The following is a 24,126-nucleotide window of genomic DNA, read 5'->3' as shown; positions in this document are numbered from 1 at the left end:
AACATTACATCTCTTATAAAAGTGTACATATGTAAAAGAGAGAACAAATTTTCGTTCTATTGCAATTTCTCTGAGGAAATTAAAAGCCTGCCTTCAAAACAAGAGGGTGAAACAGAAATCATTCTAAAAGTTAATGTCCTAATGACCAGCAGAAAAGAGCAACTTCAGTTAGGTAGAGAAAAACTTGTGAGTGGCTATGGTAACTGAGAGAAACTTTCAACTTAGTAGGGAAGAAAAACATACCATAGAAGAAGTGAGCATATTGTTGGTAAAATAGTTTTACCTGCCACTGAAATTTATGCCCTAAAGGGAAAAGAAGACTTTATCATCTTTTTTGAGGAAAGCTGCTACTTATATATTTAGTTCTTTTGAGGATAGCAATGGCCCATGACTGTTTCACTGGGGAGAGTTTGAAATAGTCTTTAAACTCAAATAAATGGACCAAATTAAATTTGTCAGTATAGATTTAGTAAAATAAGATTGCTAGCCAATAATTACAGAAAGAAAAAGTATCGCATTTGTTCACAAAGTCCAATATTTTGTTCATTTAAAACAGCTTTGAGTGGAGCTGTTACCTATTTATGTAATTTTTCTTGTTGAAATGAACAAAATAAAATTCCCTAAAAACTGTAATAAAATCAGAGAATTGTACACCTCCTTACCAGAGACTATAAAGCATCTATCAAATATGGTGAAACTGGGACCAGGTCAAAGGAGGATGTTGAGCATATCTTCTGTAATCTCAAACTGAGTCTAGAACTCCAAAGGACCTACCCAATATTTTACCTAGAAAGATAAGAAATAAATATTTGAATTAATGGGTCACCCTATTGAAATTCATGCATAAGTACACAATATATGTGTATGACAATGTTCTTGGTGGCATTGTTCATAATAACCAAATTTTGGAAACTGTCCCAATAAATATCAAGAATTTGCTAAATAAATTATGCTTTATTCACACAATGGAATACTATATAAAGAAGTAACTCTGCATAAAAGAACCTACAAACATGTTCATGTTCTATTAAGTGGAAACATTTATAGAGGATATATACTATGGTTCTATTTTTACAACTTCGTATATGTGTACATAGATGGATTTAATGTACAGGTGTATATATGCGTTTTCTGCCTCTCTAGTCCTCTCTGTGTCTCTACACACATGTGTACATGCATGCATACAAATACACAGAAAGGAACTGCTATGGTTTGAATATTCCCTCCAAAACTTAGGTTGAAACTTTATCTCCAATGTGGCAGTATTCAGAGGTATGGCCTTTAACAGGTGATTGGAACATGAGGGTGAATGGATTAATCCACTGACAGATTATCATGGAAGTAGAACTGGTGGCTTTATAAGAAGAGAAAGAGAGACCTAAGCTACCATGTTAGCATACTTGGTCCCTTTGCCATGTGATACCCTGTGCTACCTCAGGACTGTAGAGAGTTTCTACCATCAAGAAGGCCCTCGCCAGATGTGGCCCCTCAAACTTCAACTTCCCAGCCTCCAGAACTGTAAGAAATAAATTTTATTTCATTTTTTATAAATTTTCAGGTATTTTGTTATAAGCAACAGAAAACAGGCTAAGACAGGTGCCATGAGTGAGAGTGAACCTCCAGAGTTTAAGATCATTTGATGCCTAGGAGCTGTGTTGGACATGACATAGCCAAACCTTGATCAGACTATTGATGGCCTACATGTGATGTAGGAAATATATTGGATATTGTGTGATTGTCTTTAATCAAACCATAAAGCTAGACCACACTGCTTTAGGCCTAGACAGAATTTCCTCCAAAGGGAATATGTTGCCACTGTCAGATTCAATGTATGAACAGGAAATGAAGACCTAGGAGGCAGGCCTTACCTTGACTATGAATGAAGAAAAAAATACTCCTTCCAGTATCTGTGGCTGGTGAAAAATTTGGCCTTGAACTCCACCTTGTGGAGAGATGTAGAGATGCTATAAACACTTCAAGTGGTTGGAAGGTGAGCTGTCTAAAGCCAAGTGAAGGCAGAAAAGGAAGACAGACAGGAGAGTCAACTTGGTAAGAGACTCTGCGATGGGTCTGTGCCTGAATAGTTGTAATTATATTCAGTGTAGCATTTTCCTTCTTCCACTCCAAAACTTTCAGTAAAATCTTGCAAATGCTTACCTTATGCCCACTCTTAGGATTAAATAGAAAAGAGGCCATCCTGTTGGTTTCACAGCAGTCACCCATGAAGAACAGCTGTTCCTAGGAGAGATGATTGCCCAGGGTTTAGCACCACCAGAAGCAGGAACATGCTACCATCACAAGACTGGAGCAGAAGATCCTGAGAGGCTTGCTCATGAGCACATGTGGGGATAATAATATTAAGGATAAATAATCTGAAAGCCCTGTAAATGGTGAAACCCTTTTAATTAACAATATTTACCTGAGGACAGGACTCAGTGAGGTAAATATGATTTTATCTGGAGTCTTGCAATAAGTTTGTCTCCCAGCCTCCAGCCACTCCAGCCCTAATATACATATACCTTTTATACTTCTGAACCTTCTAAAGCATGCATCTGATCCTATTGCCACCGCTCAAAATCATCAGTACTTTCCCTTCTGCCTGCAGAACAGATTCCAAATTCCTTAAATCTTCATTGAAAGGTCATTGTAGATTACAGTGTTAGATTAAACTCAACATATATTTCCAACCTCAGCAATCTCTATACATCTTTTCACTATCTTTAGGTATATGAGAGTCCTAGCTGTTCTACGAAACCTGACAGTGTAATTTGGCAAACATAGTAATTTTGGCTTTTATCCAGCTTGGCCCTGCTGGTTTTTTTCAAGAGGTCTGAGTCTGCATTGGTTACCAAGAGTTTCTTAGTCAAGCCTTACCTATATGGCAGTCAGTAGGAATTTCTGCCAGAGTATGGTGAACCAATCATTGAGATTCTCCAGTCCATCATGGATTATTCAGTGAAAGAGTAAAAGTGGATGAAGCATCACCAGTTTGCCACCATCTTAACCCAGAAACAAAAACACAGTAAAAAGGAAAGTACACTAAAAGAACCAACCAGCAAACAAAACAACCAGTATTTCAAGTGAGATTTATTTTGTTATGTTCTATTTTCTTGTTAGTGGCCTTTTAAGCTGCAAAATATAACTGAATATGAATTAAACTGTAAACACATAATTGACTCATTTATCTGTTTTTCTCAGAGACAAGGCACAGTGCTAGTTTTTGGTGAAAACATTCTAAACCATGTTAAAATATTCTAAACCATGTTAAAACATGTCCAGTTTGTAACCGGCCTTTAGAATTTGTATAGGGCTGATTTTCTGCCTAGAAACTGATGCTATTATGTCTCTTCCAGCTTTATTAAAAATGATTTTTTCCTGTATGTTTATATCAGATCTAAAGCCCTCACAAAACCTGAAGATATAATTAAATGTAATCATTTTTGCTGATTCTCTGTACATGGTCCTAAGGTAGATAAAATTAAGACCTCATTCATAGGACAAGTTGGTCACTTATCCAGTGTCTACTGATGACCATTGTTGTCCATACGCTGACTTAAAATTGCCCCTTCACGATTCATGACACAGCACTGTCAACAACTTCACATGTGTTTTCACACTCTCGGTCTGCTTGGATCCTCACTAAATCTTGTGACGTACTCAGAGCAGATTCTGGTTCCACCTGACACACCAACGTAACTATTCTGAAGAGAAGTTTGGTATTCTCTAGCAAAATCGAAGATGTGCCCACCCTATGATCCAGCAATTCTAGGCATATGCACAACAGAAACTCATGTGCAAAAGGAGAAATGTGTAAGGATATTTTAGAACAAGAACTAAAAAAAACAAAAAACAAAAAACAAAAAAAAATCCCAAACTGACAATTACCTAAATATTCATTATTTGGGAATATATACATTGTGGTATAGCCTCAAAATGGCATTTTATATATCCATATGAAAAGGTCACAAAAATAGAGCGAAAAAAGCAGGATACAAAAATACTGGCATAGTACACTATATGGGTAAAAATTTAAAACATGAAAACAATATATATTTTGGGGATACATACATAGTGAAAAAATAAACTAGTAGGAAGGACATATCAACTACAGTTCAGTGACAAAGGAAAAAAATGGGGCTGGAATAAAATAAGAACCAAAAATGTATTTCTCTTTTTAAACTTCCTTTATTTAAAAAAAAAGGACAAAAGAAGAAGGGGCAGCAGCAGTAGCAGTGTGGCTTGGGAGTCAGACATACTGATTTAAGATATGACTCCTATAGGACTTTACCGTTACTTTAAACCCTTTCCAGTCTCTGGACCTGTTTCATACTCTGTACACAAATGAGGAGGGAGACTAGATAATCTCAAGGCCCACACAGCTCTTAAATTCTATTTTTCTGTCCTTACCACCAGTCATTGTCTGTATATGCTTACATTCTTAATTTCCATATACCCAGTTAACAATCTTCTGTACATCTCAGTAACAAATTGGCATTTCCTCTCCTGGTACAGAATGTTACTGGCATTAAAAAGAAAAAAAAATAAAAAGAAACATATTAGTTAAAATCTTTTTTTTTTTTTTTTTTGGTAAGTGCCAGAAAATGAAAGCAATATATTGACTAATAATACTGGGACAAACAGAGGGAAGAAGAGGCCTAAAGCCTCTCTAAATCCACAGATTCAAGACTGGCACAATGGCTCATGCCTATAATCCCAGCACTTTGGGAGGCCAAGGCAGGCTGATCAACTGAGGTCAGGAGTTTGAGACCAGCCTGGCCAACATGGTGAAACCCCGTCTCTACTAAAAATACAAAAATTATCCAGGCATGGTGGTGGCTGGGGCCTGTAGTCACAGATACTTGGGAGGTGAGACAGGAGAATCACTTGAACCCAGGAGATGGAGGTTGCAGTGAGCCAAGATCACACCACTGCACTCCAGTATGGGAGACAGAGTGAGACCCCATCTCAAAAAAAAAAAAATTCCGTAGATTCAAACGTTATAATCATGATAAAGTTTTTGTTTATTTCATTTTGTGATTTGGTTTTCCCCCTGGTGGGTACCTTTATTCTCATGCATATCTTCTCTATATACTTTCAAAGGTGGCCAGCTAAAGGTCCAGGTTTATGACATTGTTAATGTAAACTTTAAACTACCAATGGATAAAAAGTTCCTCAACTTCAAATCCCAAAAACTACAGCTCTAAACTCCCTTATAATTCTTATCATGGCATAGATGAGCACTGCAGACATTAAACTGGTTTCTGGATTTTATACTTATTTCCTATCTGCATTTTCCTGCAAGAGTAATATTCACTCACTGATTTATGGTGACACTTTTTTACACTTAAATATCCCATTACACTTCACAAGCGTTATCTTTGCTCATTATATGACTAGAGCATCACCAAAAGCCTGTGAGGTGCATGGCTTATTGGTACCATACCCCACCCTCAATTCCCTGTGCCTTTCATTTTGTTTCAGGAATTAATGGGTCCAAAAGGAAGAGAAGTTGACTGACTTCCTCATGTCTCACAGGCAATAGATGGTAGAAGTGGAGCAAGAAGGTTCTCCAGTATCTGCTGCTTCCCGAGTTTGTTCACAATGTACAGCTCAGTGATGGGTGAGAAAACATCTTTGTTGTCCTGAGGCTGGCCAGAGATAGACACTTGACTCCATGGTTACTTGGAGAGGTACTATATCCTCTCAGGGTAAATGGGCTTACCCTGGACAGCATCACAGACCACCCAGGATCATGATGGCCTTCTCAGGGCCAGAAGCAACATATGGAGAAACCTCTTATCCTGAATGCATCCAGGTCAGGCTTGAACTATAACTCCTGCCCAGATTCAGGGGAGCTGGAGCAGGAAGTTTAGGGTCTGGTGTTACGAGCCCAAGGTTGGAGTTCCAGCCCCACTGCTGATTGGCTGTGGGACCTGGGAGACCTGCCACTTCCCTTCTCAGTTTCTTCTTGTGAGAAAAGGGAGGCAAACATCTGACCTTACAGAGGCACTGGAAGTTATCATCTGAAAGAATGGCTGTAAGATTGTTACTGTCACCTCAGTTCTCTTCTTCTCCAGTGCTTCTGTGGACTCTCATGGCAAATCCCTTCTACTTGTCTTGAGAAGAAAATACCCAGGGCCAGCATTGCTTCTCTCAGCCAGTCAGCTAGTCAAAAAATACTTTCTGATGCCCCAGAAAGAACCTTGTCTGTGCTGGGCAATGTCTAGAATACGGAGAGGAATTCAACCACACAGCTGTTGCCTCTGAAGAGATCACAGAGAAGCTGTCCTTCTGAGGGAACAGGAGTTAGCAGTAAATACTATAACAAAGGGATAAAGGATATAAGAGTACAAAAGAGCGATCAACTGACCAAGCTGTGGAGTTAATTAAAGACTTCAGATATGAAATGTTTAAGTAAGTCCTGTTTCCACCCATGTAATGCAGTGAGAGGAAGCACATTCCAGGTAGGAGAAACAAGTGCAAAAACCAAGAGACTTGAAACAACTTGGACTGTTGAAGGAAACGGCCTGAAACATAAGGACCAGGGAGTAGTAGTAAATAGTGCAGTAGTAAATAGTTAAGCTACAAAGGTAGAAAGGAGCCAGATCATGAAGGGCCTTGAATGCTGGGCTGAAAAGGTGGTCTTCATTCCAGGCAAATTATGTAATGCTGTCATGCAGTTTAGTGGCCCCATTTGTCATGCAAAATTACAAACTGCATTTCCATTCTGTGAAACTATCCACTTTAAAAGGCATCATCAATTTCAGACAATACTGATATGTTAATATTTATTCCAAAACCTGCCTTTCCTTGTGCAGGGTGATAGTTTCAACAGTCACTCTTGAGACATCTGTTCTTTTCGTGCCCGGCAGCTAGTGGTACTCATGTGTGCAGGGTACTCACATTTTAGTGAATGAGGGGAAAAAGGAGAGTGAGAGACAAGGAATAAGAGGTGAGGATTAGAAAACTTTGGGATTCTCTACTCTTCCCCCAGCCATCCCACTACTCTTCAATTCTTTTCTCTCTTCCCATGCAGAATGGAATCTCTTAAGAAACAGTCACAATCTCACACAGGGGAACTGATAGCATTCCAAGTGTCTGAGGTTTTAGAAAGAAGTGGGCCAAGTACCATTTGAATTACTGTGTGGGTGAATCTGATAGTATGTGCGCAGTGATTTGTCTACTTCAGTGTTTAAGCAAGGGAGGCCCTAAAGCCAACGAATATCCATAGTTATCAACAAATATTCAGCAAATAATAAATCAACAGATATCCATGGGAATCAACAGTTTCAATAGACCTGAGTAGTGGGATAAGCAAAGGCTCTGCAAGGTCAGTACTATGCCAGGGTGGGGCTTGACTACTGGGGACCCCGCTAAGGCCATCTGCACTAGAAATATTTTGTGTTCCATAACTAAATGCTGGTAAGAAGAGGCAGATCACTGAATGATAGCATCTGGGTAGTGCTTGGCTATGTATGTGTAATACAGAGGACTGATATAATAGAGCCGTAGGTTAACTAGGGCTCTCCTTTCATTGGCCTTGACTTCCTTCTTTTATTTTAGTTTTTTAGAGATGGAGGTCTCACTATGTTGCCCAGATGGGACTTGAACTCCTGCACTCAGGGATCCTCTCACTTCAGCCATCCCAGGAGCTGGAACTACAGGCACACACCAGCAAGGCCCTCTAATTTCCTTCTTTAATTAGTCAACTGAGCTTTGAGTTAGGCTTTCAGAGCCCATGTCCCCTCTCTCCTGTTCACGAAGACACTGTTTTGTGACACTTGCTCCATCCATTCCATTTGCTTTCTGCTGTGTTATAGGGTTGGAAGAGGATATTTAAAAAATAACCTCTTACCTTCTAGGTGTTTGCTGTTGGTCTGCTGGTCTCATTCATAACATTGGGGTGGGGTGAAGGAAACCATATTGTCCCTCAAAATCTTTCCAGCTTTAGAGATGTCTGAGGAAGAAGTGAGTTGCTGGTGCTCACACCGGTGGACACATTACTTTGATACAATGAAAAGAAAGTCATGTATGGGTTCTTGGTGGTGGGCACGTTTATTCAAAGGAGCTGAAAAGCAAAAAAGTACAGTGGAGGAGCTGACATTTGAGATTAAGTGAAAAAAAAATTGTCACAAAGAGATTTACGGGAAGGAGGGAGGCCAAAAAGGACTTCCAAGACATCACACTCTTTGTTTACCTCCTACCTCACTGGTGGTGACTTCTCAGTCTCTTGTTTGTGTCTTCTCTTCTCTCTGATCTCTTTAAGACCCAGGGCTCTGTCCATGGCCATCTGTTGTTCTCTATGTACACCCATTCCCTGGGGTGATCTCATATAGTCCCATGGTTTTAAGTATCATTTACATGGAGAAATTTCCAACTTATGTATCCAGCTTAGTCAGACCTCTCCCATGAACTGCACACTCATATATCCAATAACTGCTCAACAGCCCCAATTAGATGTCCTAAAAACACCTTCAAACTCAACTTGTCCAAAACTGATTTTCTAGCCTCTCCTCTTCCTAGCACCCATCCAAACCATAGCCTTCTTCATCTCTATCAGTGGCAACTCCATCTTCCCAGTTGTTTTTTGGAGCCATCCATGACTCCTCTCTTTCCTTACATTTCACTTCTAATTTGTGAGAAAATTCTACTTACTCTTCCTTCAAAATATACCCCAAATTTAAATACCTCTCACCACCTCCATTGTTACCTCTCAGATATCATAATTTCACACACGGGATACTGCAATACTCTAACTAGTTTCCCTGCTTCCTCACTTTCTCCTTTATAGCCCGTCCTTAAAACAGCAGAGACATTTTTTTAGAAACATGAGTGAGGACAATTCTCTGCTGAAAATCCACAGTGGGTTTGTGGACATGGGACATGCTTCAGCTCTCACCCCCATTACAGATTGCCTCAGCTGCTGAAAGCACCTTTGTCCAAGGCTACGCCCCTTCCTGGGGCAGCCCATATCCAAAGACTGATTAGTGTAGGGGTTGAAAGGCCTGTAAATATTACCCCAACTCTGAAGGGCCATTCTAGTTCCACAGCTTCCTGTGGGTATGGTTGACACTGTAACTGAGTCTTTTTCAGAGCTTCATTTTCTTTGTGCTCCTGCTGCTTTCCCATTTCTTCCCCAGGTATTGACCCCAAGGACACTGCTTAATAAATTTTCTACAAGATTAACTTTGTTTCTGGGTCTGTTTCCTAGGAAAACCCAACTTGTGACAGGCTCCCCATTTCATGCAGAGTAAATGCCAAGTCTTTACAATGCCTTATATTATTTAGACCCTTATTTCCTCTCTGACTTCTCCTATGTCTTTCTCCTTCATCTATGTAGCTCTAGCTAAATAAGCCTCCCTGTTAGTCTTTGAACATGCCAAAAACACACTTATCTCTTAGACTCTTTCCTCTAGTAGTTCCTTTTGCCTAGAATGCTCTTTCTCTAGATATATGCTTGGCTAACTCCCTTCATGTATTTGCTCAATATTTGACCTTCTCCATGAAGTCCACCCCAATCTCCCTATTTACCGTGGTGACCTACCACTTCCCTTCCCTCTTACCTTGTTCTAATTTTCTTTTTTATAACAGTTATCACTTTTTGACATCCCACATCATTTACTTATTATTATTATTTTTTTTAAATTGTTAGCCTCCCCTTGCTTGAATGTAAGCTCCATGAGAACAGGCATCACTGAATGCTTTGTTCATGAAATATCCCAAATGCCTAGTTAAAGTGCCTGGAACAAAGTAGGCACTGAATAAATTTGTTGAACAAATGAATGAATAAAGTAGATTTAACAGTAGGAACAAAGTGTGTGTAGAAAGAGGGTGATAGAGAGGGAAGCATATGAATGAGTCATGGAGAAAATCACAGCTGTGAATCACTTGGACTTCTCCCTTGGTGCTACTGTTTCTTTCCCATTTCTTTATGCAAATATTAGGAAAAAATAATAATTAGAGTATTACTTGGCATCAAGAGAGCTAGTTTCAGTCCAGCACTCTTACTAGCTGTGTGACCTTGGTTTCCTTTTTCTCTTTAAGCTTAATCTCCTTATCTGAAAAATGGAGGTAGTAACACTCAGCTTCCAGTATCCTGTGAAGATTAAGATGTGCCCAGCACATACTAGGTGTCCAACAAATGTTTACTTACATCCCGACATCCTCCAAAGGCAAATGATTTAAACTAATAATACAAATGTCTTGTAGTATGTGCTTGAAAATGTAAGCAGAAAAATAGGTATACACATTCATTACATTATATGTGAGCTTCAACTTTATGTTATGCACCTGTTTCATAGATTTGGGGTAGAGGAAGAAATCTGCCCCATTTCCATTTAATCAGTGACCTCTTAGCCACTTTACTTGCTTTCTAGGATAACAATAGAAAAACGTATTTAAGGCTGGGCATGGTGGGACATGCCTGTAATCTCAGCACTTTGGGAGGCCGAGGCAGGCGGATCACCTGAGGTCAGGAGTTCAAGACCAGCCTGACCAACACGGTGAAACCATGTCTCTACTAAAAATACAAAATTAACCAGGCATGATGTTGCATGCCTTTAATCCCAGCTACTTGGGAGGCTGAGGCAGGAGAATTGCTTGAACCCGGGAGGTGGAGGTTGCAGTGAGCCGAGATTGGGCCATCGCATTCCAGCCTGGGCAACAAGAGCGAAACTCTGACTCAAAAACAAACAAACAAACAAATAAAAAACATATTTAAAAACTCCAAAAACATACCAAAAAACAACAGAGGTATAGTGTTAGCTGTGCAGAACAGTAGAGAAGAATCACAGGCCCTAGGTTTCAATGTTAAACACATTACTGAATTAATAGCTGTGGATAAATGACATCAGGTATTCCAGCCTTTCAACTTGTTTTTTTTCTCTCTAGAACACTCCTTCCTCAAATCATTGCATGGGCTGGCTTCTTTAGTTATTTGCTAATATCCACTCAGGCCTTCCTCTGAAAACCTTTTGCTGAAGTAGTTCCCTTATTTCAGTTCATTTCTATCCATTGTTCTGCTTTTTTGTTCTTCATGCAACTTATCACTCTCTGAAATTATACACATTATTTAGGTTATTTGTCTACATCTTTGTTGCTTTTCTCCCCTCTATGAAAATGTAAGCTCCCTGACAGAATGGACAGTATCTATCTCATTCATCACTATTGGGCAAATCCATCAAAAAGTAGCTGAATGAATGAATGAATGATTGCATTCAGGATAATAACCCTGCTCTCTTAACTGTCCAGTAATGTTATAAAGATTAACGAGCTCTCTGGGAAAACAAACTCAGTTCTTGGCAGAGATTAAAAGAGCTATGTACATCTAAAGAATTATTTAAATAATTTCTTTCACATTTCAGTAATAGAATTTCTAGACCTATATTCACTAGTTAAATGTCATTGGAGCATTGCTAAATGTAAAGGTTAACCAAAAGGACATGCGGTTTACCCTCTTGAGAACTAAAGGGAATTCATCTTTATTAAGCATCTGTGCTGCACTATGTTACATGCTAAGGATATAGTTTCTCATATACCTCTAAACAGAACTGAGTAAAGAGTGTTACTCTATCAAGAAGGGGAATAGATTCACAAAGATTAAGTAACTTGCTAGTACAGAGCCAGTAAAAGTTGGAATTAATGTCCAATCAGCTGACTTTATTTTTTCACTTATTCCATCCTTTCCTGGGGAGCATGTGGCCCTCAGATCTGTGCTTCTTAGGCCAAGATCAAGCATAACATCTCCATTGTTGAAATGGGCCTACTTGAAAACAGTGAAAGAAGAAAATAAAACTTTGCTTGTTTACTCCCTGGTTTCATGAAATCCCAGTGGAAAGAGACGTGGGTAATTTGGAAGTTTGTATGATTTGAAAAGCCAAGTTTTTTTTGCCCCAAATTACGCTTAGTGAGAACAAGGGCAAGCAGATGGAAGACTTACTAGGAAATAAGATTAGGGGCAAGAAAAATCTAATTTCCTAGATCAGTGTTTCCTAATCATTACTGATGATAAAGAATCACCTGAGGTATCTTGTACAGCTGCCCCAGGTCCCTTCCTAAGAGATTTTGATTCATTACATCTAAGATGGGGCTCAGCAATTTATAGTTAACAATCACCCCAGGTAAATCTTATCAGGTAAGTATAGGAAATAATAACTCTGACCTCACTCAATTGCCACCTATAAATCAGTGATTTTCAATGTGGGGTCCCAGCAGCATCAGTCTCATGTGGGAACTTGTTATAAATATAAGCCTGTGGACCCCACCCTAGACCTGTTAAATCAGAATCTCTGTAAGAGGGCCCCAGAAATCTGTATTTTAACAAGTTCTCAAGGTGATTCTGGTGTGTACTAAAGTTTGAGAGCTACTGTACTAAATAATCTCTAATTATAGTCAATAATTAAAAAACCTCCGATTGTTCAACCCCCAGGTGCAAGAAGTGGCGTAGAATGCCCAGTTCAACCCCCTAAACGGGCATCCACCCAAGATATGCCTCCAAGAGAGAACGTCTCAGAGAACACAAAGAGGTATTTGACCAAAGGAGTCACTCAACTGCCAGGATAGGTAGTCCTTGTCTAACAGGTTATGATATATGCTTCGGATCAGAAACTACTATGTATTGTTTCCTATTTCCTCCCTTTTTCAAATGGTAGTTTTGATTATATTTCTCTGGTTATCTCCCCACTAGTGTATATTGGGTATGATGAGAAGAAGAGTAGTTTATAATTTAAGTATAGGTGACCAGACTGCTAGGAAGATGGATCTAAAGATGGCTGCATATAAACTAGGGATCTTGAACTTAATGCTAAATGCACTAACTAGGTAAGACTTCAGGTTTTTCTCCTTTGGGGACATGAATTTATCACACCTATGTGTGGGCATTTTTTGAAAGAGGATGTGTAGGAAGAAATGTGTCCATGGATGCTAGGTATTCAAATGAAGAAGCTATACTAGATATTTGTGATTGGTGAATAGCATTAATTATTCATTTCCCCAAAGCCCTTGATTCTACTGGAAATCCATCTGGTTCCAGAGAGATATACCATAGGGCAGGGGTCCCCAACCCCTGGGCCACTGACAAATACTGGTCCATGGCCTGCTAGGAACCAGGCCGCACAGCAGGAGGTGAGTGGCAGGTGGTTAAGCAAGCGAAGCTTCATCTGTGTTTACAGCTGCTCCCCATCACTTGCATTACCACCTGAGCTCTGCCTCCTGTGAGATCAGCAATGGCATTAGATGCTCATAGGAGCATGAACCCTATTGTGAACTGCACATGCAAGGGATCTAGGTTGCATGTTCCTTATGAGAATCTAATGCCTGATGATGTGTCGCTGTCTCCCATCACCCCCAGATGGGGGACGGTCTAGTTGCAGGAAAACAAGCTCAGGGCTCCTACTGATTCTACATTATGGTGAGTTATATAATTATTTCATTATATATTAGAACATAATAATAGAAATAAATTGCACAATAAAGGTAAGGCATTTGAATCATCCCCAAACCACCCCCCTCCCCCCACCCACCCTGTCCGTGGAAAAATTGTTTTCCATGAAACCAAATCCTGGTGCCAAAACAATTGGGGACCACTGCCCTAGAGGTTAGGGATGGAACACATGACCTTGCTAAGCCAGTCAGTGTATTTCATCCCTGAGATTTTAGTGATTGGTCAAAGTATCTGACCCAAGCCAGCTGAGAATACATCATAGGACACAGGTTATCTATCTTTCTCTAGATTGGACTGCTGTAGCCTGGAACTACTGGTCCAATTGTGCTACCATAAGAAAAAACAGCCTGAGAATGAAACTGACACACAGAGGGAAAATCCTAAAGAATCATAAACACTGAGACTGAGCCCCAATTCAAACTATGCCTGAAGCCCATCTGAGCTCTAGATATTTTTTAAATTTATATTGATCAATGTTTGGTAACAGTTTAAGCCTGTTTGAAATGGGTTTCCTCTTACATGCAGGCAAGTTCTGTTAGAAAAGGCAAACCAAAGCTATAAATATGAATTTGCATATGGCAGTAGATGTGAGTGCAAGTTTAAACAGCAAAAAATAATTGTTCATTTCTGGATTATTAATTACATAGTGCCTTAACTTTCCCCACAGCTTCAATATATAATTGGTTTTCCTTTTAACTTCCCTCAGTAAAAATATACTGGCCTCTCTTGAGAAGTTCCTCTCACAGAATATGTTATGTTCACATATATTTCACATTCTACTATTGAGAAAAATTGGACTGGCAGAAATTGTGGGTTTGTAGGGTCATGTAAGTTTTCATTAAACTGGGTTAGGGTTTGAAGGTTTGAATTAATTATACCTCCTTCCCTTCCAGATTCTGAACCAATTAAAAAATATACACAGGAATCAAATAGGGATTAAGATATCAGCTTTAATATATTGTTCAGTGAAAAAAGCAAAATTCAGAACAGCATGTATAGTATGCCACCACTTGTGTAAAAAAAAAAAAACTTGATACACACACAATATGCTTGTAAATACATGGAATATCTCTGGAATGATACATAAGTAACTGGTAACAGTCATTACTTTTTGAAAATGGGACCAGGGAACTGAGGCCAGGGGTGAGAAGGAGGAAGAGAGACTTACTTTTTAATAGTATACCCTTTTGTACTGTTTGACTTTTACCATAGGCATGTGTTATTTTTCTAAAAAACAATTTATATATTAAAACTGTAAAAAAGAATAAAAATAGATACCAGCTTTATAGCTGATAGAGCTGGACTGGAGAACATGGCTTGGACCTGAGGCTGAAACGAACTTCTATCATAAGTCTAAGGACACTGAGATTCCCCCACCCCAAGGAGAGATAGTTGGGTCTACAAAGCAGATGTTTACCCAGCCATGTAGTGAAGGACTGCAGTCTTTCCCACATCTTGCTGTGTGGAACGAACTCAAGATCCAAGAGCGGCCTAAGCTGCCTATCCATTATAACCATTTTCTCAATCTCATCATCAAGTTATTCCTCCTCCCAAGCGTAAGATTGAATGAGTGTAAGAGAAGATGGGTAGAACTTTCTTGCAAACATTTTTGAGAGATGCAAGTCTTTTCCTTTTCTTGAGTCAGGAGCATGGAGAGAGGAAGAGGATAGATCCCATCATACCCTTGTACATTTTCATTCTCTTAAGCCACAATGGTTAATGCTCAAGACTCTGGTCAACAAACAGGGCTGTGGCTGTCCCCTTCCAGGGAGACCAACAGTGTCTTAGAAAAGTTCTGCTCCCATCAATGTAAGATTGGTGAGCAGTTCTGTTTTTGCCCCCAAGAGGCTCTGAAATAAGTCAAAATAGAACAGTAATTAAATTAACTCTAAGGCTACATTACACCCTAGGCTGAAAATTTGATCACAATTATAGCCCTAATTTACAATTATGTCCAGCCATATTTTCTGACATAGCTGACAACAATTATACAATGACTCCCAAAGATAGCATTAAAATACTCCAAATAATACAATATCAACAACATAACAAAAATGCCTTAGTTTGAACTATATGACCTCACCCCCACCCCATCAACTATTAAACTCCAAGGGAAAAAGGACTGCCCAAAATTAAATTTCTAATTCAAAGTCCAAAATAATTAAAGTCCAAAATTCTGCCTTTCCCAATTTCTCGTTTTTCTCATTTCAGCCATATAGATCTCACAAAGATGTCTGCCCAGATATGGGGTTGCTTCAGCAGCTGCAGCCTTGGCTGTCTTCCTCTTGACTGGGTGTAGTTCCTTCAGGACCTCAGGAGTTGAATTAATCTAACCCCACAACTGCATGTCATACATATTAAAGAGTCCAAAGGGTCAATAAGACATAAGATTATCACAATATCAACCTCACATCAAAAAAATTAGAAAGCACACTAGTCCCCAGTCACTAGAACAGTTGTTTTAAGCAAATATATGACCCCAGGACTTAGAACATAGGGCAATACAGACCCACATTGCTGTTGTCAGTCAAACATCATAGTAGAGACTTAGTGGCATCAAAAAGCAAAAGTAGACAGATAAAACATAGGAGAAAAGAGAATATCTTCTTTGTTTCATCCTCAGCAGGATGCCAATCTGTGCCGGTAGTCTGGACTCCATGACCTGTGAACTTAAACTAATTTGGAAGATATCTTGCAGTACAGTCCCAATATGATTGTACTGCCTTGAGTCCCAGCCCCAAATGTGCAGAACTCCATGGCCTCATTAGGCTGTTACTGCTAATGGAGCTTCTGTGAGAACCTCAATGAGAATGCATTAGTTTTGGCCAGGTGCTTCTCTCAAAAACCATGCTTGTATTTCAACTTTTCTTTCCTAGGCTTTGGTTAACCTCCACCAATGCCTCTTTAATAATGGAAAGCTCAAAGGCCCTTCCATTGTTTACTTTTCTGCCACAGTAGAACTCACCCTTATCTGCATATGAGTTTCTCAGGGTCAGCCAAGAAACAGGATAGAGTTAAAAATCAAAACGCTAACAAAAATCTATTAGATTTTTATCTACCAATGCCAGCACTTAAAACATCATTAAGCCTACAGATTACCTACCACTGACTGTGTTCCAAGTCCTGCTAGGATACCATAACAGATGAGCCCACCAGTCCCTGCAAGGAAGCAGTCCCTGCTTTCAGCCATTCTTGGTTCTCACAAGTGCCGTGCCCACCTCATATGCTGGGGCTCTGAATTCAGTCTCCTAAGAATCAAATCTAAAACTTCTGAGTCTCTCTTAGCACAGCAAAGAAATCTGTATCTTAGCTTGATTCTAGGTTTCTCCTCTTTTATTTTGAGGTTCTGGACAGATCTGTCAACCCTTGCCAAACCCAGCCTTTGCCTTGTGACTGAGGACTCTAGCTAGAGACTGGCTTAATGCTCCTCTGGGCCGGCAAAGACCATTTGTGCTAAAGTCTGCCTGCACAGCTTGTATCAGTTAAAACCTACTCCATGTCTGCAGATACCAGCCAGAGCTATTGGAGACAAGAGAGACCCTAATGCCACTGATGACTAAAACCTTTCACTTAAGCTCCACCAGAAATCTTGATCTCTCCACTTGGAGTTTGGTCCCCAAATGCCTGTCTTCTTATCAGTTTTGCAAGGTTTCTCAGCCTATGGTTAGGTACTAAAATGCAAAGTAATTACCTTCTTAATTCTAAAACAGCTGAGCAATAGGTGAAAGAACCAGAAAGAGAGCAAAATTATTAGCCTTACTTTTAGTACAGTTAGAATTGAGAATGCAACTTGAACAAGAGACCAAAATGGGCTTCCCACTCTTTCCCAAGTTAGATTTTTGAAGCCACTTGGGGGAGATTTGAGATTGCAAAGACACTTACCCAGCCAGTCACATGGGATATCTCAGCAAGCTTCACACCTCAATGAATGTAGAGTCCAAGTGCCAAAAAGAGTGAGGTGAGAGGTGTTCAGCTACCTTTAATCTATTAACACCACCCAAGATAAAAAAAAGTATGAGCCAATGGATGTCAGGCTTTACCCTTCTCACTAATCAGTTAAATTGTAGACAGGAACCAGTGAAAAGGTTGGACAGATGGTCAAAAGGTTTCTTCCAAAAACATATGAGAGGGCAGAAGTTCCAATTTTTTGCCAAGCAAAACGTGCAAAAAGGGAGAAGATGGTTCTTACAAACTAGAAAGCAATCAAGACTTTCTGTGTCTACAGATTTAGAGTTTCATATATTTGGCAAATTTCAAGATGACCTCTAAGATGTTTTTACCAAATCGTAGACATAGATATGGAAATCATCATCAAATTTGATGAAGTACACAGAGGGTTTTGCTTCTACCTGATGAATGACCATGCCAGTTCTCTTGGAGCCATCGTCTTTGGCGTATTCCACCTGTTTGCCTACCAGGCTGTCTATGACTTCTCCTGGCTCCCTCTCTGCCAGAGGAGAATCATTGGAATCTTGAAGGATGCGGAGGTCACCATCTTTATAATCATCTAACAGCTGGTACATATATAATACAGGATCTTTCTCATAGGTAATGTAAAACCATGTGTTCATGACAGGTGCCTGAGCTAAGACCATCCCCCTCCATTCATTTTTGGAACCTTCCTCTGTCTCAAAAATATGTTCCACTGCTTTGCCAACCATTATTTCTGCCAAGTGTGTATCACTGATTCTAGATGATGCAACTCTATTAGGAAGGACTTCAAGTGATGACACTCTTTCATCTCTGTGAAGTTCCAATCCATAAACACAGTCAAATCCATCATATTTGATAAGATACAGAGAGGGATTTACAGGTACCTGATCCAGAACGGTTCCTTTCCACTGTGTTAGAGGTTCATCTCCATCTTTCCATCCGTGCTGAATTCTGCAGCCCACGATGTTCCTCCGAGGCTGGGAGGTGGGTCGGCTCCTATGCTTCCTGTGTGCAGCCTTCCTCTTTATCATGGTAACAGACACACTGCCGTGGCCAGCGCCTGTCCTGGACCGCTGCCCTGCAGCTGCCTTTCCAAACGGGGTCTTCATGCCTGCGAGGAGGAGCACAGTTGCCAGGTGGACCGAGAAAGGAAATTAACAAAATCAATGCATAACACGGAGAGCTTTTTCTCCTAATCAGCGCACCCCGTAAACCCACGCCTGTTTTTCCCGAAAGCTAGATAGCAAAGCTGGAAATCAAGGCACCCTGGCTGAGTGCCTGCAGTAACCTTCCTCCCCAGCTCAGTCTGGCTAAGATCTGCGGCTCGGTGAAATAGCGTTTCCCCATTCCCCTCGCCCTGCTTCCAACACTACCCGGCCAGGAGGCGCAGATTCCCCACCGTCCCGGATTGCGGGCCTCAAGTGCCCAAATCGGACACCTCGCCGTTGCCTCCGCAGTGAGCCTATGAGAAGGAAAATCAGCGGGCGAGCAGCCCGGTGCTTGCAAAAGCTGGGAGATGATGATCCGTAGGCAAGGAGTGTCTCTAAGAGGGCGGCGGGGCAGGCGAAGATGACCGTGGCGGCGTCCCTTGCTCTTGACTCCTGCGTCCTCCGCCTTCCTGGTGGCGGTGGCGGTGGCCGCAGCCCCCCTCCCACATAAGACTCCCACTAGTCGCTGCTGCGCCGCAGTCTCCTCCCTCTTTTTCTAGCGCAGCTTCCGGTCAGTAGAGAGGCCTCCCCTTCCTGCCAAACACCGCGTGGCGCCCCTCCCCCACCAGCCTGTACCATAGCCCTGGGCGTGGAAGGTGCTCCTAGGCTCTCGGGCTCGCAGCTTCCCCCAAATCAGAAACTGTGGAGCCCACAACCACCTCTCTCTCACTGCATAGGTTACCTGTTCTGGTTTAGCACGCGCCCCTCCCCCCACCTAACCTCAACTCTGTGCGCCCCTGCCTCTTCTGCTTTCCACCTTTCAGGAATTAGCCTTTTCCTTTCCCTTCCCTCCCCGCGTCCCCCCACCCTCCATTGAAGGGGATTTGTAGTAGGACAAGAGAAATGCGCTAGTGCTCAGTGTTCAGGCTGCCATCTTGACCCAATCTACGTAATTTTTACTGACTTGTCATTCCCAGACTTAACTTCTTGAGGATTTCTTTTCTCTTCCCCTGATTGCAAGATAATTGCATGTACAATATTGACACTGTAAAATTCAGAAAATTGATATGAAGAGAAAATAATTAACTGTAAGCCGGCCTCCCATTTTCCACAGCTCACAGTGAAATATTAACACTATTTCCTTTTCCTTTTTTCTAAGGTCTTACAAAGCTTGGATAATTTTGAATATGCACTTTCATGTCCTGCTCATTTCCATGTAGAATAAGCATTTGCTCAGTTTTTTAGATATTTTCTGAGAACATGTTTTGTAGTAGCTTCATAAAATTCAGCATTAGGATTTTTCATGATTTTGCCATTGCCGCCTATCTTCAGACGTTTAATTGTTAAATACCTATAAATTTTGCTTGCGCATGAATTATTCTGTTCACTTGAACAGAATAACCTAGACACTAAACTTATAACTCAGAACAATTGCTAAAATTAAAACAGGAATTTGTGAGATCATAAATCTGTGGAGAAAGACATTTCAGAAGTGATTCAATCATTTTTATCGTTACAGCCATCCTAGTGGGTATGAAGTGGTATCTTATTGTGGTTTTAATTTGCATTTCTCTAATGACTAATGAGGATGAGGATCTTTTTGTGTGCTTGTTGGACATTTGTGTATCTTTGAAGAAATGTCTATTTCAAGTGCTTTATTCATTTTTTAAATGAATTGTTTGTAGCAGGGCTGTTAATTGTTCTTTTTAAATTCTGGACAGGAGAACCTTATCAGATATATGATATGAAAATATTTTATCCCGTTTTGTGGGGTGTCTTTTCACTTTCTTGATAGTATTTTTGATGCACAAAAGCTTAAAACTTGGTTGTGCGTTTGGAGTCACATCTAAATAAACACTGCCAAATCCAAGTTCATGAAAATGTACTCCTGTATTTTCTTGTAAAATTTTGTTTGTTTTTAGCTCTTATATTTATGTCTTTGACCCATTTTGAGTTAATTATTATATATGGTCTGATGAAGGGGACCAAATTTATTCTTTTGCACATGGATATCCAGTTGTCTCAGCACCTTCTGTTGAAGAGACAATTCTTAGCCCGTTTAATTGTCTTGGCATACTTGTTGAAAATCAATTTCGTACAGATGTATAGGCTTATATCTGGACTCTTAATTCTATTTCATAGAATTTTATGCAAAAACCACATTTTTAATTTATCTTTATGGAAGAACCACATTTATTTTTTGATTACTGTAACTGTGCAGTATGTCTGAAATCAGTAAGTGTGATTTCTTTGAAAATATTATTAAGATTATATTGGCTACTCATGCTCCCTTTTTTTTTTTGAGACAGAGTCCTGCTCTGTCGCCCAGGCTAGAGTGCAGTGGCGTGATCTCGGCTCACTACAACCTCCGCCTCCCGGGTTCAAGCGATTCTCCTGTCTCACCATCCTGAGTAGCTGGGGTTACAGGCGTGTGCCACCACGCCCAGCTAATTTCATGGTCCCTTTCAATTTCATATGAATTTTAGGATTGTCTTTTCCTTTTCTGAACAAAAGGACCATTGGGATTTTGATAAGGGTTGCACTGACTCTGCAGATAAACTTGGGAAGTATTGTTATCTGAACAATATTGTCTTACGATCCATGAACACAGAGTTTCCAGAGGGCATAATTTCCCATGAACAGAGTTTCCTATGAACACTGGGTATCTTGCAATTTATTTAGATCTTCTTTAAATTATTTCAGCATTGTTTTGTAGTTTCAGTTATATTTATTTCTAAGTTATTTTATTATTTTTGATGCTATGGTAAATGGAATTGTTTACTGTGATATTGTGAAATATATATTTGCTCTTTGATCTCCTTTTCTGGCATACAGCCCCTAAAACCCTTGAAGTATCCTGAGCGATAAGAGTGGCTTTTGTATGCTAATAAGATGACTGATGATTGGCAGCCCCTAGATATCTTCAGGATGTGGGCTGTTCACGGCAAAGACCAGGGCATGATTAGAAGATTGGAGCAGAGAGGAGTTAAAGGTTGAATCGATCACCAATGGCTAATGATGTCTACATAATGAAGCCTCCATAAGAACCCAAAATAACAAGGTTAAGAGAGCTTTGGGATAGCTGAACACCTGGAAGTTCCTGAAGGGTGGCTCACTTGAACAGGGCATGGAAGCCTGGTGCCCCATTCCACATACCTTGCCCAATATATCTCTTCCTTCTGGGTGTTCGTCTGTATCTTTTGTAATATCCTTTACAATAAATGGGTAAATGTAAGTAAAGTGTTTCCCTGAGTTCTGTGAGCTGCTCTAGCAAATTAATTGAATGAGAACCCTGATTTATAGTTGGTCTGTTAGAAGTACAGATCATAACCTGGAACTTGTAATTGGCATCTAAAGTGCAGGGCAGTCTTGTGGGATTGAGCCCTCATGATTTTTAAGCATTGATATTGTATCTTGTCTTAGTTCAGGCTGTTATAACAAATTACCATAGAATGAGTGGCTGAAACAATAAACATGTATTTCTGACAGTTCTGGAGGCTGGAAAGTCCAAGATAAGAAGTACAGGCCAATTTGGTTCCCCGGGGATAGGCCCTCTTTCTGGTTCCAAATGGCTATCTTCTCATTGTACTCTCACATGGTGAAGAGCAGAGAGAGAGCTAGCTCTCTGGCCACCACTTATAAGAGCATTAATCCCATCCATAGGGGCTCTACCCTCATGACCTAATTATCTCCCAAAGGCTCCACCTTCAAATATTATCACACTGGAGATTAGGCTTTAACATATACATTTAGGGGACAGGGCCACAAACATTCAATCCATGGCATATCCTGAAATTTGACTCAATCCTTTTAATCATTTCAGTAGTTACTAATGGATTCTTTAGGATCATCTCTATATACAATGGTATTATCAGCAAATAAAGATAGTTTTACATTTTCCTAATATGGATAACTTTTATTTATTTATTTTCTTACTTGATTGCCCTGTCTAGAACCTACTGCAGTACAATTCTCAATGGAAATAGTGAGGGGGCATTCTTGTCCTCTTCTTATACTTAGGGGGAGAGGTTTCAGCCTTTCCCTGTTGAATGTGAATTTAGCTCTTTTTTTATTCATATACGTCTCTTATCTTGAAGAAGTTCCCTTCTATTCCTAGTTTGTTGACAGGTTTATTATTATTATTATTAGAGGGTGTTGGATTTTGTCAAATGCTTTCTTATGTCAGTTGAGATAATCATTTTTTTCCCTTCATCCTATTGAGGTGTATTATTTTTATAAAATTTTTTAATTGGAATAAACTATACTATAACATAAAATTACCACTTTAAGAGTACAATTTAGTGGCAGTAAGTACATGCACATTGTTGTGCAATCACCATTATCCATTTTCAGAACTTTTTTGTTATCCCAAACATAAAATATGTACCCATTAAAAAATAATTCCCTATTCCTCCCTCCCTCAGTCCCTGGTAACTTCTTTTCCTTGGTGCCTCATACAAGTGATATCATACTAATATTTGTTCTTTTATGTCTCTTTTCACTTAGCATACTGTCTTCAAGATTCATTTATGTTATAGCATTTATCACAATTTCATTCCTTTTTAAGGCTGAGTAATATTCCATTGCACCTATGTATCACATTTTGTTTTTCAATTCATCTGGCAATAGACACTAGTGTTGTTTCCACCTTTTGACTATGTGAATGATGATGCTATGAACATTTGTGTAGAAATATTTGTTCAAATCCCTGCTTGCCTTTCATTAGAGTATATAATGAGAAGTAGAATTACTGGATCATGTGATAATTTAACTTTTTGAGGAACTGCCAAACTGTTTCCACAGTGGCTGTACCATTTTACATTCTTGTCAGTAATGCACAAGTATTCCAATTTCTCCACATCTTCACTCACAGTTTTTATTTTTTTGTAATAGTCATCATAATGATTGTACAGTGGTACCTCATTGTACTTTTGACTTGCATTTCCTTAATGATTAGTGAAATTGAGCATCTTTTTATGCTTTTATTGGCCATTTGTATCTCTTTGGAGAAATACCTATTCAATCCATTTGCCCACTTTTTAGTTGGTGCTTGTTTATTATCATTAAGTTGTAGGAATTCTTTGTATATTCTGGATGTTAATTTCTCATTGGATATATAATTTACAATTTTTGTCTCATTCTGTGAGTTGTCTTTTCATTCTGTTGATGGTGTCCCTTGATGTATTTATTTTAATTTTAATAGAGTCCAATGTATCTCCTGTTTCCATTCCTGTGCTCTTTGTGTCATATCTGATAAATTGTTGCAAAATCCAATTTCATAAAAGTTTTCTCTCATGTTTCCTTCTACCAGTTTTACAGTTTTAGCTCTTATGTTTAGGTCTCTGGTTCATTTAAGACAGCATGGTGTAAGGTATATAGTGTATATGGTGTAAGGTAAGGGTCCAATATCCTTCTTTTGCAAGTGTCCATGTAGTTTTCCCAGCATTGATTGTTAACAATATTTTTCTTTCCTCATTTAATAGTCATGGCATTCTTGTCAAAAATCACTTACATAAATAAGCAAGAGTCTATTTCATAGCTCTCTTTTATTCCATTGGTCTATGTGTGTGTGTGCCAGGTGGGACCCCACATCTCCAGACTTCA

General features: G+C 39.7%; 1 protein-coding gene across 7 annotated transcripts; it reads right to left on the bottom strand.

Moving 5' to 3' along the window:
• Positions 1 to 658: 658 nt before the first annotated feature.
• Positions 659 to 19,144, bottom strand: SPIN3 (spindlin family member 3). 7 transcript variants are annotated; one of them, XR_004028748.1, is made up of 8 exons: positions 18,774 to 19,050; positions 18,259 to 18,485; positions 7,856 to 8,068; positions 4,408 to 4,519; positions 2,875 to 2,999; positions 2,158 to 2,238; positions 1,869 to 1,999; positions 666 to 786 (listed from the first exon to the last, which is right to left on the bottom strand). XR_004028748.1 is itself a non-coding variant. In XM_003276284.4 (2 exons), the coding sequence occupies exon 2, from the start codon at positions 18,481 to 18,483 to the stop codon at positions 17,707 to 17,709; it is 777 nt and encodes a 258-aa protein (XP_003276332.1). In that variant the 5' UTR covers positions 18,484 to 18,485; positions 18,748 to 19,144; the 3' UTR covers positions 14,372 to 17,706. The 7 variants fall into 7 exon arrangements, 3 of the variants coding, with proteins under 3 accessions (XP_003276332.1, XP_003276334.1, XP_003276333.1); XR_004028749.1 differs by lacking the exon at positions 1,869 to 1,999 and having other exon boundaries at positions 659 to 786; XR_004028747.1 differs by having other exon boundaries at positions 1,869 to 2,238.
• Positions 19,145 to 24,126: the final 4,982 nt, after the last annotated feature.

This window comes from Nomascus leucogenys, chromosome X (assembly GCF_006542625.1).
Source record: "Nomascus leucogenys isolate Asia chromosome X, Asia_NLE_v1, whole genome shotgun sequence".
Classification (NCBI taxonomy): domain Eukaryota; kingdom Metazoa; phylum Chordata; class Mammalia; order Primates; family Hylobatidae; genus Nomascus; species Nomascus leucogenys.
Note: the sequence above shows the minus strand (reverse complement) of the source record. Positions and strands in the feature narration are given on the sequence as shown.